Source organism: Cebus imitator, unplaced genomic scaffold (assembly GCF_001604975.1).
Source record: "Cebus imitator isolate Cc_AM_T3 unplaced genomic scaffold, Cebus_imitator-1.0 Scaffold108, whole genome shotgun sequence".
In the NCBI taxonomy this organism is placed as follows: Eukaryota; Metazoa; Chordata; class Mammalia; order Primates; family Cebidae; genus Cebus; species Cebus imitator.
In genome coordinates, this window is record NW_016107423.1 from 4655338 (window position 1) to 4667789 (window position 12452).

General features: G+C 43.7%; 1 protein-coding gene across 4 annotated transcripts; it reads left to right on the top strand.

Annotated features, from left to right (window-relative positions):
- The first annotated feature begins 288 nt into the window (after nt 1-288).
- Nucleotides 289-11864, top strand: CCNA1 (cyclin A1). Of its 4 annotated transcripts, none has more exons than XM_017537979.2 (9): nt 289-730; nt 1508-1696; nt 6297-6543; nt 6727-6851; nt 7302-7525; nt 8638-8842; nt 10109-10222; nt 11168-11301; nt 11609-11864. In XM_017537979.2, the coding sequence occupies exons 2-9, from the start codon at nt 1532-1534 to the stop codon at nt 11658-11660; spliced, it is 1266 nt and encodes a 421-aa protein (XP_017393468.1). In that variant the 5' UTR covers nt 289-730; nt 1508-1531; the 3' UTR covers nt 11661-11864. The 4 variants fall into 4 exon arrangements, with proteins under 4 accessions (XP_017393468.1, XP_017393469.1, XP_017393467.1 ...); XM_017537980.2 differs by having other exon boundaries at nt 486-730; nt 1511-1696; XM_017537978.2 differs by lacking the exon at nt 289-730 and adding an exon at nt 823-1032.
- Nucleotides 11865-12452: the final 588 nt, after the last annotated feature.

Here is a 12452-nt window from a genome sequence, read left to right on the forward strand (position 1 = left end):
CCGCCCGCCCAGCCCCCAGCACCCTGAGCGCTGCCACCGACGTCCTCACCGTCCCAAGCCCCAGCGCTGTCGCCCGCGTTCCTTCCTCTTCCTGGGCCACAATCTTGGCGTTCCCAGGCCGGCTTCTCGCAGTTGCGCAGGAACCCGCGGGGGAAGACCTCTCGTGGGGACCTCGAGCACACGCGCGACCCTAAAACCCCACATCTCCTCTCCCGCCTAGCAGGCCACAGGCACCGGGAGCCGGGCGGGACAGGCACGGCCCGCAAGGACCCGCAGCGATGGAGGCGCAACGCCGCAGCGACTGCACTCGGGGCCGCGTCGCTGGGACCCGGCCGCCGCCGGGCAGGAAACGCAGGGGTGTGAGCCGACCCGGAGCGAGCCGCGCCCTCGGGCCGGTGTGTGCAGGGCGCCGCGGCCTGCGCAGCCCCGAGGGCCCCGCGTCGCTCTCCCGAGCCAGGGTTCTCAGGAGCGGGCCGCGCAGAAGACGTTAGCCAGGGCAGTTCGCGGCTGTTGGGAGAACGGGTCACGGAAACAGTCCCTTCCCCAGCCGCTGCAATCGTGGGGTGGGCGAGTCCGCCCTTCCAGGCCGGGGGCGCGTGCCACGACGGCGGCGGCCGACCCCAGCTCGCCCGGGCGGAGACGCGCAGCGGGAGCTGGAGGCCGCCGCCCGTTGGTCCCTCAGGGGCCTGAACGCCCCGGGGTCGCGGCGCGTCCAGCCAGAGCTAGTCAGGTGAGCAGGTCGCCATGGTGATGAGGCCCCGGGGCGCTCACACCCGCCGCGGTCGGCATGGAAACGCCCCCGCGAAGGCCCGGGAGCGCCGCTGATTGGCCGATTCAACAGACGCGGGTGGGCAGCTCGGCCTCAGCCCGGAGCCCCGCAGCCGCCCAGGCTGGAATCCCTCTACACTAGGTCCCTCCTGCTCCGCCCTGCCCCGCCCTGCCCAGCCCTGTAGGCCGCCCGATCCTCCAGTGCACTTGCCAATTGTTCCAGACACACAGAAAGATAACGCCGGGGCCTGCTTTGGGGTCTAGGCAGGTTTTGGGACCTCCTGTATGGTGGGAGGAGGCCGCGGGGCCGCACCCTGCCTGTCACTTGGGACGGAGACCGGCTTTCCCGTAGTCCTGTACCCTGGATCTTTGGTCGGGGTCTGGGGAGATGAGTATCTCAGCAGGGCAAGAGGGGACTCCCAGATTTCAACTCGCAGTTAACATGGGGCTTAGTATCCCGACTTGGAGTTTTGTCAGAATATTTCTCTCCTTCCAGCCCTCCACGCGGTCTTGGGAAAAAGCCCCCCTCAGAGATTCAAATGACAGTTTTGATTCAGAGCAGCTTTGATCGCTTGTGCGGTCGCTCACACCCTTTCAGCCCTAATAATTGCTGGGAAGATAAGCAATTGGTGTTAATCTCATTGCTTTGTGCTCTCCCTCCTAGCGGTTGGCTGTGTCCTTGGAGCCACGGGTGGACGGGGTTGAATAACCAGCTTGTCTGTTTCTCTTTCGTTGGTAGCAGCAGCTCGTGGAATCTGAGGCAATGCACTGCAACAACCCCAAGAGTGGAGTTGTGCTGGCTACAGTGGCCCGAGGTCCCGATGCTTGTCAGATACTCACCAGAGCCCAGGTGGGCCAGGATGCCCCGCAGAGGACGGTGCTAGGGCTGCTCACTGAAAATGGGCAGTACAGGAGGACCTGTGGCCAGGTAATGACGCAGACGCACTGGGAATGATGCTTGTGGAGAATGACTCTCCTGCTTTGGTGCTAGGTACTTTTCTCTTGCCCTTGAACCTACAGCTCCGAGCCCTGAGTACTACAACCCAGGAATCTGGACTACAGGAAAGTTGCTTCCGCTTCTTTTCTTTCTCTCTTTCTTTTCTTTCGAGACAGAGTTTCGCTCTTGTTGCCCAGGCTGGAGCGCAATGGCGCGTTCTCGGCTCACCGCAACCTCCGCCTCCTGGGTTCAAGCGATTCTCCTGCCTCAGCCTCCCAAGTAGCTGGGTTTACAGGCATGTGCCACCACGTCTGGCTAATTTTTTTGTATTTTTGGTAGAGACGGGGTTTCACCATATTGGCCAGGATAGTCTCGATTTCTTGACCTCGTGATCCACCCGCCTTGGCCTCCCAAAGTGCTGGGATTACGGGAGTGAGCCACAGCGCCTGGTTACTTTCTTTTTCTCTTCTCTTCTGTTTTCTTTTCTATTTCTCTCTCTCGCTTGCTTGCTTTCCTTTCTTTCTTTCCTTCCTTCTTTCTTTCTTTCTTTCTTTCTTTCTTTCTTTCTTTCTTTTCTTTCTTCTTTTCTTTCTTCCTTCCTTCCTTCCTTCCTTCCTTCCTTTTCTTTTCTTTTCTTTTCTTTTCTTTTCTTTTCTTTTCTTTTCTTTTCTTTCTTCTTTTCTTTCATTCTGTGTGTGAGAGAGAGAGACGCAGTTTCGCTCTTGTTGCCCAGGTTGAAGTGCAGTGGCACTCTCTTGGCTCACTGCAACAACCTCCGCCTCTCGGGTTCAAGGGATTCTCGCCTCAGCTTCCCAGGTAGCTAGGATTACAGGCGCCCACCACCACGCCCGGCTGATTTTTGTATTTTTAGTAGAGATGGGGTTTCACCGTGTTGGCCTGGATGGTCATGAGCTCCTGACCTCAGGTGATCCACCCACCTTGGCCTCCCAAAGTGCTGGGATTACAGGCGTGAGCCACGATGATGCCTGGCCAGCTGATTTCTTATGATCACCTTGAGGGGTTCAGTTTTCAGCTAGAAATAGTGATTAATTTTCTTTGTTATTTTTTCACTAAAAAGGAAACAGGTCTAGGAACTGTTTGGATTATGTATATTAAAGTAATTTAAGGGCTGAGCTAAAAGGAAATGTGAATGCTTCTAAATAATCTGGAACTGCGGTTCCTCCAGGTCAGAGCGGTGTTCACACTGATACAGGCTGTGCCTAAAGCAATCCTGGATAATCTTAGCTCTTTTCATTGGGGATAGTGTTAAAATCAGGATTAGATCGCGCTAGACTGGATTACTCCAAAAAGGGCGATTTGAAAGCTGACATCTCCCCAGTACTGACTCAGCAGCTGTGCTAACAGGTAATGGCCCCTCAGATATTAGTTGTGTGAACTTAACTGATCATAGATACCTTAACAGAGTGAAAGCCATACCATTCCTATTTTGTAGGTGAGAAAATCTGAAAGGTGTAAACCTCTGTCAAAAGAAAGTTATGATAGAAACTGGATTAGAAGCCCCTCACCTACTCACTGTTCATGTGATCTGTTCAAAGCTTTGGAGAAAATTGAGTGGAAGTGGTTTTAACGAACTTTAATTTGCTTAGCAATGCTTTCTTTTTAAAACTTAAAGACTGAGACTTGGTTCTTCTGAATTGTCAGTTGTGCCTATGTTGGGTGGTTGCATTTTAAGTTCCAAATTGCTAACCTCTTAAGTTACCTGGTGCCACCTCTGCATTTTCCTGTGCCTATGCTCTACAACCTGCTTAGAAACCTATTTTGTACCTTTCCTTCTCTGTTTAGTCCTCAGGAACCTCCTCCTTCATGCTCACTCTCAGCTGATGACTTTGTGTCCTATTTTCCTAAAAATATAGAATTGACCAGAAGAGAATCTCCACATGTTCCCGTGTGCCACATACTCTGCCATCCACATCCTGTTATGTGTCTGCCATGTCCCTGCTCTCACGGGAGGTCAGCCCCCCATGTGTACAATATACTCATGTCTTCTTGTTTCTTCAAGGATGTCACTCTAGCACCTTTTCTTTTTCTCATTAGTTTTTTTCTTTTCTACTGGGTCAAACCCATAAGCATACAAATATATTGCCATTTTTCCATCTTAAAAACTTTCCAACTAAATTCTCTCCCTGAATGTTACAGCCCTGGAATCTGGACCACAGGGAAGAACTTGATTTCATAAGATCACCTTGACTGGTCCCTTTTCCAGCTAGAAATGGTCATATCAAGGAAATAGGTCTAGGAACTGTTTGCATTATGTCAATTAAAGTAATGTAAGTGCTTAAAGTAAGTTAAGTAATGGCACAGAAGCTGTCCCATTTAAAGCCACACATCTTGAGAGTTTGCCATATCTTGACATATGTACTGAACAGTGCCTGGGCCTGGCCGTCATGGCACACAGTCTTTGTTGAATGAATGTTCTCTGCCTCTAGTTCTTCTCCTGTTCTATTTTGACTCAGTTCATAGTCTTTTCCTTCCTCGACTGATCCGCATTATTTGACATGGTTAATCATTCTTTTTTCTTGAAATAATTTCTTCTCATTCGGCTTGTAGAACACCACTCTCTCCAGGTTTTCTGTCTAGCTCGCTGGCCATGCTTTGATAGCCAGATTCTTACTTATATATCCAGTCTCTAAAAGTTAGAGTGCCCTAGGGCTTAGTCTTTGATGTGAATCTTGCACTCACTCCCTTAGTAGTCTCTTAAGTCTCCTAGACTTAAACACTTTATTTGATGATGACTGATATTTCTGTCTGTGACCTGGGCCTCTGAGCTCTACTGCAGGCTCACATATTCAGGAGCTGACTTGGCATCTCCACTTGGATCATATAATAGGCAACCTCAGGCTTGTGTAAACCAAAATCCCCATCCTTTTCCCTACTCCCAGACTGTTCTTTCCAAGTCTTCCTTGTCTCAGTAAACGGAATATCCATCCTTCCTGTTATTTAGCCTCCAAAACTTTGTCTTCCTTGATTCTTATTTTTCTCTCACCCCACATCCAATCTAATGAGAAAATATTGTTAGCTCTACTTTTTAAAATGTCTAGAACTGTTTTGCTTTTCCTGGTTTACAGTTACTTCCCTGGATCAAATCCCTATTGTATCTCACTTAGAATTTTCAAGTTTTGTAGTTGATTGGCTTACTTAGTCTCCACACCTTTGTACAGCCAGAATAATCCTTTTAAGACATAAAAAGATTAAACCACTCTTTTGCCCAAAATTCCAGTGGCTTCTGTCTCTGAATAAAAGCCAGTTCATAGATCAGCCTTGGCAAGTGAACTAAACCAAAAATAATATTAATAAAAACGAATCCTTAATTGGCCTATGGTAAGTCCTTCGTTGCGTTCTCTTTTCTTTATGACTGTCTCACTCTGCTCTCTCTGCTGCTACTGTGTCTTTTCGAGTTTGTTTCCTTCCTCTCTCACAGAGTAGAATATGAACTCCCTCGGGGTAGTCCTTATTAAACGTTTTGCTCACTGCTAAATTAAATCTGGGCAACTAGAAAAGCTTCTAGCACATAGTAGATAGTAAATATTTGTTTATTAAATGTATGTCTCAGCCTATGGACACAGTATCTATGTAGCAAGAGTCAAACTTGGCAGTAACTTGGAGTCTGGTTACCTGGTTACAGTAACTTAGGATTGTGACTCTGTTGTCTTTGTGATTCCCCCCCATTGCTACCATAATTGTTCTTTTTCTTACTAGACATAAATCACATATTTAACTCAATAAATGAAAGGGAAAGTTATGGAAACACAAACTAACTTAGAAGTAGCCTTCAACAGTATACACCAAGATACATTATAAACAAAATACTAATGTGGTAGACAGAGCTAGCATTTGCATAAATATAGCTCAAGTTCATAGAGCTTGCCCATCTGCCCTGATCTGTCATTCACACCATCTAGCATGGCTCACCTTAATAAGCAACAGTGTTTGATGCATTGTATTTGATGCACCACAGTTGTTCCCATTGTTCATGTTGTAAGAGTAGAGAAAAAGAAGGGACTGAGAAATTTCCCCAAGAGTAAATGCATTAAGTCATATATAAAGGTTCTGTGGCTTATAAGAGAGTTTAGCAGCATGAGTTTCCAAAATTGTTGTGTTTCTTAATAACTGGGTATAAAATGAAAACATTACAGGGGCCTTCTGGCTAAAACATTTATTTAAGGAGAGGAATTGTAGGAACTCAGCTGCATCAAGAGTTATGCTGACTACTTACAAAATCTCATGATGCAATAAATATAAAAGCCAATTTACAATTTTCCCTTTATATGTGGTACCTATTTCATTTTGAAAGAGAGATATAGGTTTTCTACCATCTTCAGTTCTCTTTGATACCTATGTGAGGTAGATTAAAAATTTAGGTAGCTCTTCCTCCATATATCAAATGTAGACAAGGATAAAGGGGGAAACATTATACTTTTGAAGATCTATTTTTGGGAATTGAATTACCACTGCCAATTTTTTCAGTTTAGAATTTATCTTACCTTCCCAGGCTGCTGCTCTGTCATGCCCGTTCACATTGCCTCTGTGGTCTTTGATGTGGCCTCTAACAAAAGATTTAAACCTTTTCTAGGGGATCACAACAATCAGGTGTTTTTCTGGATCAGAAAATGCCTTCCCTCCAGCTGGAAAGAAAGCGCTCCCTGATTGCAGGGTCCAAGAGCCCCCCAAGCAAGGGTTTGACATCTACATGGAGGAACTAGAGCAGGGCAATGGAGACAGCTGCTCAGGCAGAGAGGGGATGGCGTTTGAGGATGTGTATGAAGTAGATACCAGCACACTCAAGTCAGACCTGCACTTCCTGCTGGATTTCAACACAGGTAACTGACTTGTCTATGGCTGATGGCTCCCTGTATTTATAACTGCCTGCAGCATTCAATAGCTAGTAACTAGTAAGAGCAAAACAGTAAGTAATAATTACATTCACAACGTCTGTGGAGGGTTAGTGGACTGAACAAGTGTTTAAATTAAATGACTTATCTGACAATGTTGAACTCCTGCAGTTTCCCCTATGCTGGTAGATTCATTGCTCCACTCCCAGCCTGAAGATACATCTGATCTTGACACAGATGTGATAAGTGTGACTGAATATGCTGAAGAAATTCATCAGTACCTTAGAGAAGCTGAAGTAAGTTTTCGTACCTTCTACTTCAATTTTCAGGACCCCAAGCACTTATTATTAAGAGAAATTATAAACTCTTGGTCCATAACCGCTAGTGAATGGCACTCTTATGACAGCCAAACATAAGGATATCTATGAAAAACAATAATTGTGATGGCAAGTAGCAATTGCTTGGACTGTTTCTACATGATGCAAAGGATTTATATGTTGAATATTTCACTCTTAGGAATAATTCATATTGCCATTCTCCCCTGCGCCCAACCCCAGGGTGTTTGCTAGCCAATTTACATTACAGAACCAGAAATTTACACTTCCTTATTATGATAAAGATTTATTTGGCTCTGAATCAGGATCTTTCCAACCTTTGCTTGTGAGATTTTTAAATAGCAACTGTATTGTGGAGTGATCTTTCTGAAGTTGCAACAATTTAAACATCAGAACGTTTTCCCCACTCAGATAAGGCACAGACCCAAAGCACACTACATGAGGAAGCAACCGGACATCACAGAGGGCATGCGCACGATTCTGGTGGACTGGCTGGTGGAGGTTGGGGAAGAATATAAGCTTCGAGCAGAGACTCTGTACCTGGCTGTCAACTTCCTGGACAGATTCCTTTCGTGTATGTCTGTTCTGAGAGGGAAATTGCAGCTCGTAGGAACAGCAGCTATTCTTTTGGCTTCGTAAGTGTTCTTTCAACTTGAATAATATGAAACTATCACCTGTCAAAACACTGAATTTTTATCCTCCATTTCTTACTGAAGAAATGCAATGCTTGATAATTTAAACCATTCATGCATCCTTTGATAGAAGATCATCCTCCTCACGGGTTGACTGAGAAACTGAATCTTACCACATGTTTACTCTTCAATCACATGGTTAAGATTTTTAGCAACACGTCCAATGTCCTGACTAAGGCAGCCATCAGCTCAAATTCGGGATCTAATTTAACTATTTTGCAGTGTAGCCTTTGGCTGTTTTCTAATCTAAGTAGAAGTCCTATTTAAAGACAGTGTGGTTACAAAAAGCTGTCTTCATGACCTAGCAAATGACTCATAATAACAGTTTATTTGGTTACAGTGAATAAACTACTTCAACTGGTTCCTGTTACTATCAGTCATTCATAGCATTACATAATTGTGTGGGAAAAGAGAGCTGGGTTGTGGCTGTGGCAACTTTAAGTGACCTATTACTAAGTAGTAGTTTCATTTCTGTTCTTCTGGTCTCAAACATTCCATTATTAATGCGTAAAAACTTGCCAGAATTCCACTAAAGAAAGTAGAAACAAAGGCAGAAGGAAAAAATTGATCATAGTGAAATTATATCACTGTATCTCTTGGCTATAAGCATCATTTGCTAATTCAGTGGAGAAAGTTGAACAGCTTCTTTTTAAAAACTAGAGGCCTATGGAATTTGTTTCTGTCATTCTGTTGATCCTAACACTTTTTTTCTATGAAATGATTTGAGGTCTGTAGAATGAGTAGGAATTTACCTATAGTGTCCGTCATTTGGAATCTTTCAGTGTGTCACAGGCCCAACCCTAAAATTCTCAGTTGGAAACTGTTTCTGTTACTACTCCTAGCAGTAAATATAACATATCCTTGTAATAATCATGTTCTTGGTCCAGAAATAAGCTCTGAATATTTTCATGGCCCCGTTCCATTTAGTGGTATTTAAGCGGCTACGTGGCTGCAAGTAAGTTTGCAAGGGTCATGGGGAGAGGCCTAGCTATGGTATCACTGGCAGTAGAGCCATAGGTTTCAAGTTTTACTTCTAAAAACTCTTCCTTTCCCAGGAAATATGAAGAGATATATCCTCCCGAAGTAGACGAGTTTGTCTATATAACTGATGATACATACACAAAACGACAACTGTTAAGAATGGAACACTTGCTTCTGAAAGTTCTAGCTTTTGATCTGATGGTACCAACCACCAACCAATTTCTCCTTCAGTACTTGAGGCGACAGGGAGTGTGCATCAGGACAGAGAACCTGGCTAAGGTGTGTATGCCACATGACTTCCAGGAGCTTCCAGTGCCAAGGATCATAAAAACCAACCTTTCCCAATCATTCTTCAGTTATTCTTTCCTTTTCAGTATTTTCTCCACAGGCCCAGAAAAACTGTTCAGTGTCGAAAGAGAGCTAATTTTAAGAACCCGTCTTCTGGTTACAAGGCATTACTATTGGCTGTTTGGCAGGCGCAGGTTGTCTAATCAATCACCCAACTATTTAAAAATTTAAGCTTGGAAACTATTCCTTTATTGGTTACAGACCACATACAAGTGAAACCTCCTAGGTTTATAGAATGGGAACAAAGTGGCCGGGCGTGGTGGCTCCCAACTGTAATCCCAGCACTTTGGGAGGATGAGGTGGGTGGATCACAGGAGGCCAGGAGTTCAAGACAAGCCTGGTCAACATGGTGAAACCCTGTCTCTACAAAAAATATAAAACTTACCCAGGCATAGTAATGCATGCCTGTAGTCCCAGCTACTCGGGAGGGCGAGGCATGAGAATTGCTTGAACCCAGGAGATGGAGGTTGCAGTGAGCCGAGATCATGCCACCGCACTCCAGCCTGGGCAACAAAGTGAGACTCTGTCTCAAAAAAAAAAAAAAGAAAAAAGAATGGGAACAAAGTAAATGTAGTTTAATATGGTTCTAATCTCATCCTAATATATTAAGTAATGAGCATTATTTGGTGGTTTGGAGTTACAGAAGTTTAGTTGAAGGCATTAAAGTATTGGTTTGATCAACTGAGTCTCCAGCCACCGTAATCTAGGATATCTGGTATTTGTGCTTTGCAAAGAGTAAGAAGGATGTCCACATGTCTTGCTATGCTTCTTCTAATATGAGGTGTTTCCACTGGTGCTGTCCTAGTCTCTGAACTGCATGCATTTGCTTGATAAATTAATAGCTTTAATGTTTTTGTATTTTGGCAAAAATCTCTGTTCCAATTCCAGCTGCCAGAGCAGTGCTTCTTTCTCTCACCAGCATATACCCATCCTACTAGCATAAGAAAAGTAAACCATCACCTATACTTTGTGAGTAGGCCAAATACTTATGTATTGACATTTTACTACAACATAAATGTTACTCCTGTTATAGGCAGGCATACCAATTACTAACTCAGTAAATAATTTTGAGCATCTATTTCTGTAGATGCTGATTGAACAAAGATAAGATACCATTTATTTCCTTGCCATTTCCAGGTTAACTTGTGGCCTTAGTCACATTTCTAATTCCAATGTGTTTTCCTCTCTTGTGCTTAGTATGTAGCAGAGCTGAGTCTACTTGAAGCGGACCCATTCTTGAAATATCTTCCTTCATTGATAGCTGCAGCAGCTTTTTGCCTGGCAAACTACACCGTGAACAAGCACTTTTGGGTAAGATTCTAACTTCTTTCTGGATGAAATTCAAGGTCTATCTAGAATGGGATTGCCTCTTAAGGGGTGAGTTACTTTAATAAGAAGCTGGTCATTTTGACAGCAGACCGCAAGATGCTGCTGAGTCTTGCAGGTCAGTCTTTATGGCTTTGACTCTATGGCTTCACTCTATGAGGAGTGAGATTGCAGGAAGTCAAGGAGATAACATCGCAGGCTCCTTCAATAGAAGCAGGCCTGGAAACCTCAATGCCCACTGTTATTCATAGAGGCCCCTTGAGGTACAGCCATTGACTGCTTCAAGCAAAAGTTGTTGACTTTTAACCTCTACATTAAAAAAAAAAAAATCCTGGGTCCAAGTAGAATGGCCGGAAGATTGCCCTTCGGGCTTTTGAGGCAACAGGGCAGTAGTGTGGTCTCTTGCCCAAGAAGGTGGCAACTTCAGAAATGGAACCCCCTAGGTTTGGTTCTGAAGGCTCGCTGTTGTGCTAAAAGAAGTGGGGTGTCTACCTTTATTTTCATGAATGCTTCTACTTTTTTCTGCTGCATTTTCTTTTTTTTTTTTTTTTTTTTTTTCTTTTACTTTTTTAAAAGTAATTCTTATTCCAGCACTGTAATGTTTTGACTAAAAATTTTTCATCTTGTGTACAAATAGAATGGGCAGGCAAGCAGGGCTCTATAAGGACCAGTAAAAATTTCACTCATGGGGGAACGAGGAAAGTGATCGAGCCCCAAATTGAGCATTATACATTTCTAATATGAGAAAATTTAGATCCCTGGCTGTTCTTTCTGATATTTTACATCTAAGGTCTCTGAAGGAGGTTCTGGTTTCTTTTGAGATGAATGTGGATATTTACTAAGGAACTAATTCCTTTATTTCACATTGATTATCTTCAGATTTCTAATATAAAGTTATGTGAAGCAATCTTTTTCTTTTGTCTTGATTAGCCAGAAACCCTTGCTGCATTTACAGGGTATTCATTAAGTGAAATTGTGCCTTGTCTGAGTGAGCTTCATAAAGCGTTCCTCGGCATACCCCATCGACCTCAGCAAGCAATTAGGGAGAAGTATAAGGCTTCAAAGTAAGTCACTGACATTTTCATATCTTAACTCTCTGTTTAAAGCTTAATGGGTTATAGTAATGGTCAGAATTAGAAATAGGTTAAATTGTATATCTGGTGCCAGGTTGGAAATACAAGGTTACATGTGCAAATTAACAAATAAATTTGAAGAGACCTAGATTTATAATTTGTCAGCTTTTAATACTTATAGTCAGCCAGCTTCCTTCCATTCTGTTAAAAGCACTGGAAAGCTTTCTGTGGCCTAAGTGAGATTCTATAAAACCGAAGTCCTTGGCTCGTGCTGACCTTGCTTTGGGTGTTGTTTCAGGTACCTGCATGTGTCTCTCATGGAACCACCTGCAGTTCTCCCTCTACAGTAAGTTTCCAAATGGAAGCACTTCTGGGCCTTAACCTCCACATCAGAAGTGCCATTAATTTTCATAGGTTTCTGCAGGCTGGATCAGCTAATGTTGCTACGCTATAGATGACCTTTGAAAAATGTAAATGTACTTAGGTTTCCTTAGACTTTAGTAGCTTGTGATATTGTCCAACATTTTTAAAAGAATAAACTGCTCGTCTTATGACCATGTGTCCGATTTTTTTACTAATGATCATGGCTGACATACTCGCCTGGAACATCTGTTGAGAGTATTAAAAGTGTTATCTCTATTTCAAGCATTCTTCAAAACTGGTTTGGTAAACAGACATGCTATTAGGATCAAGCATTCCGAGGCATCCAGGGATATTCATGTTTGGTAAATGGCTACTCTGAGGCTTTTTTCCTTTCTATTTCTTTATTCCCCAGATAGCTCTCCATAGATTAATAAAGGAAGGAAGGGACAGCCGAGACAGATGGGTGAAGGGATATAAATAAGCACTGCCTCCTCTAGCTTCACTCTGCCATCCTAATCAGTAAGACAGTAGTTGAGGCCCAAATGTGGTCACATAGTCTTAGAAGCCACTGACATTTAATTCTAATCTGAGGATAGCATGCTCATTTGTACAGGGTTGCTATTATGTCTCTAATCAGGTTTGATTTAGGCACCCATTGAACATATATCTCTGTCTTAGAAGATGCTTTGGGAGGTAGAAAAAGCAAATTTCACCTTCAGAAGAAACATCAGAATAATAAACCCAACCCACCACTGTGTCTCTTGGGAGATCTCCATCCT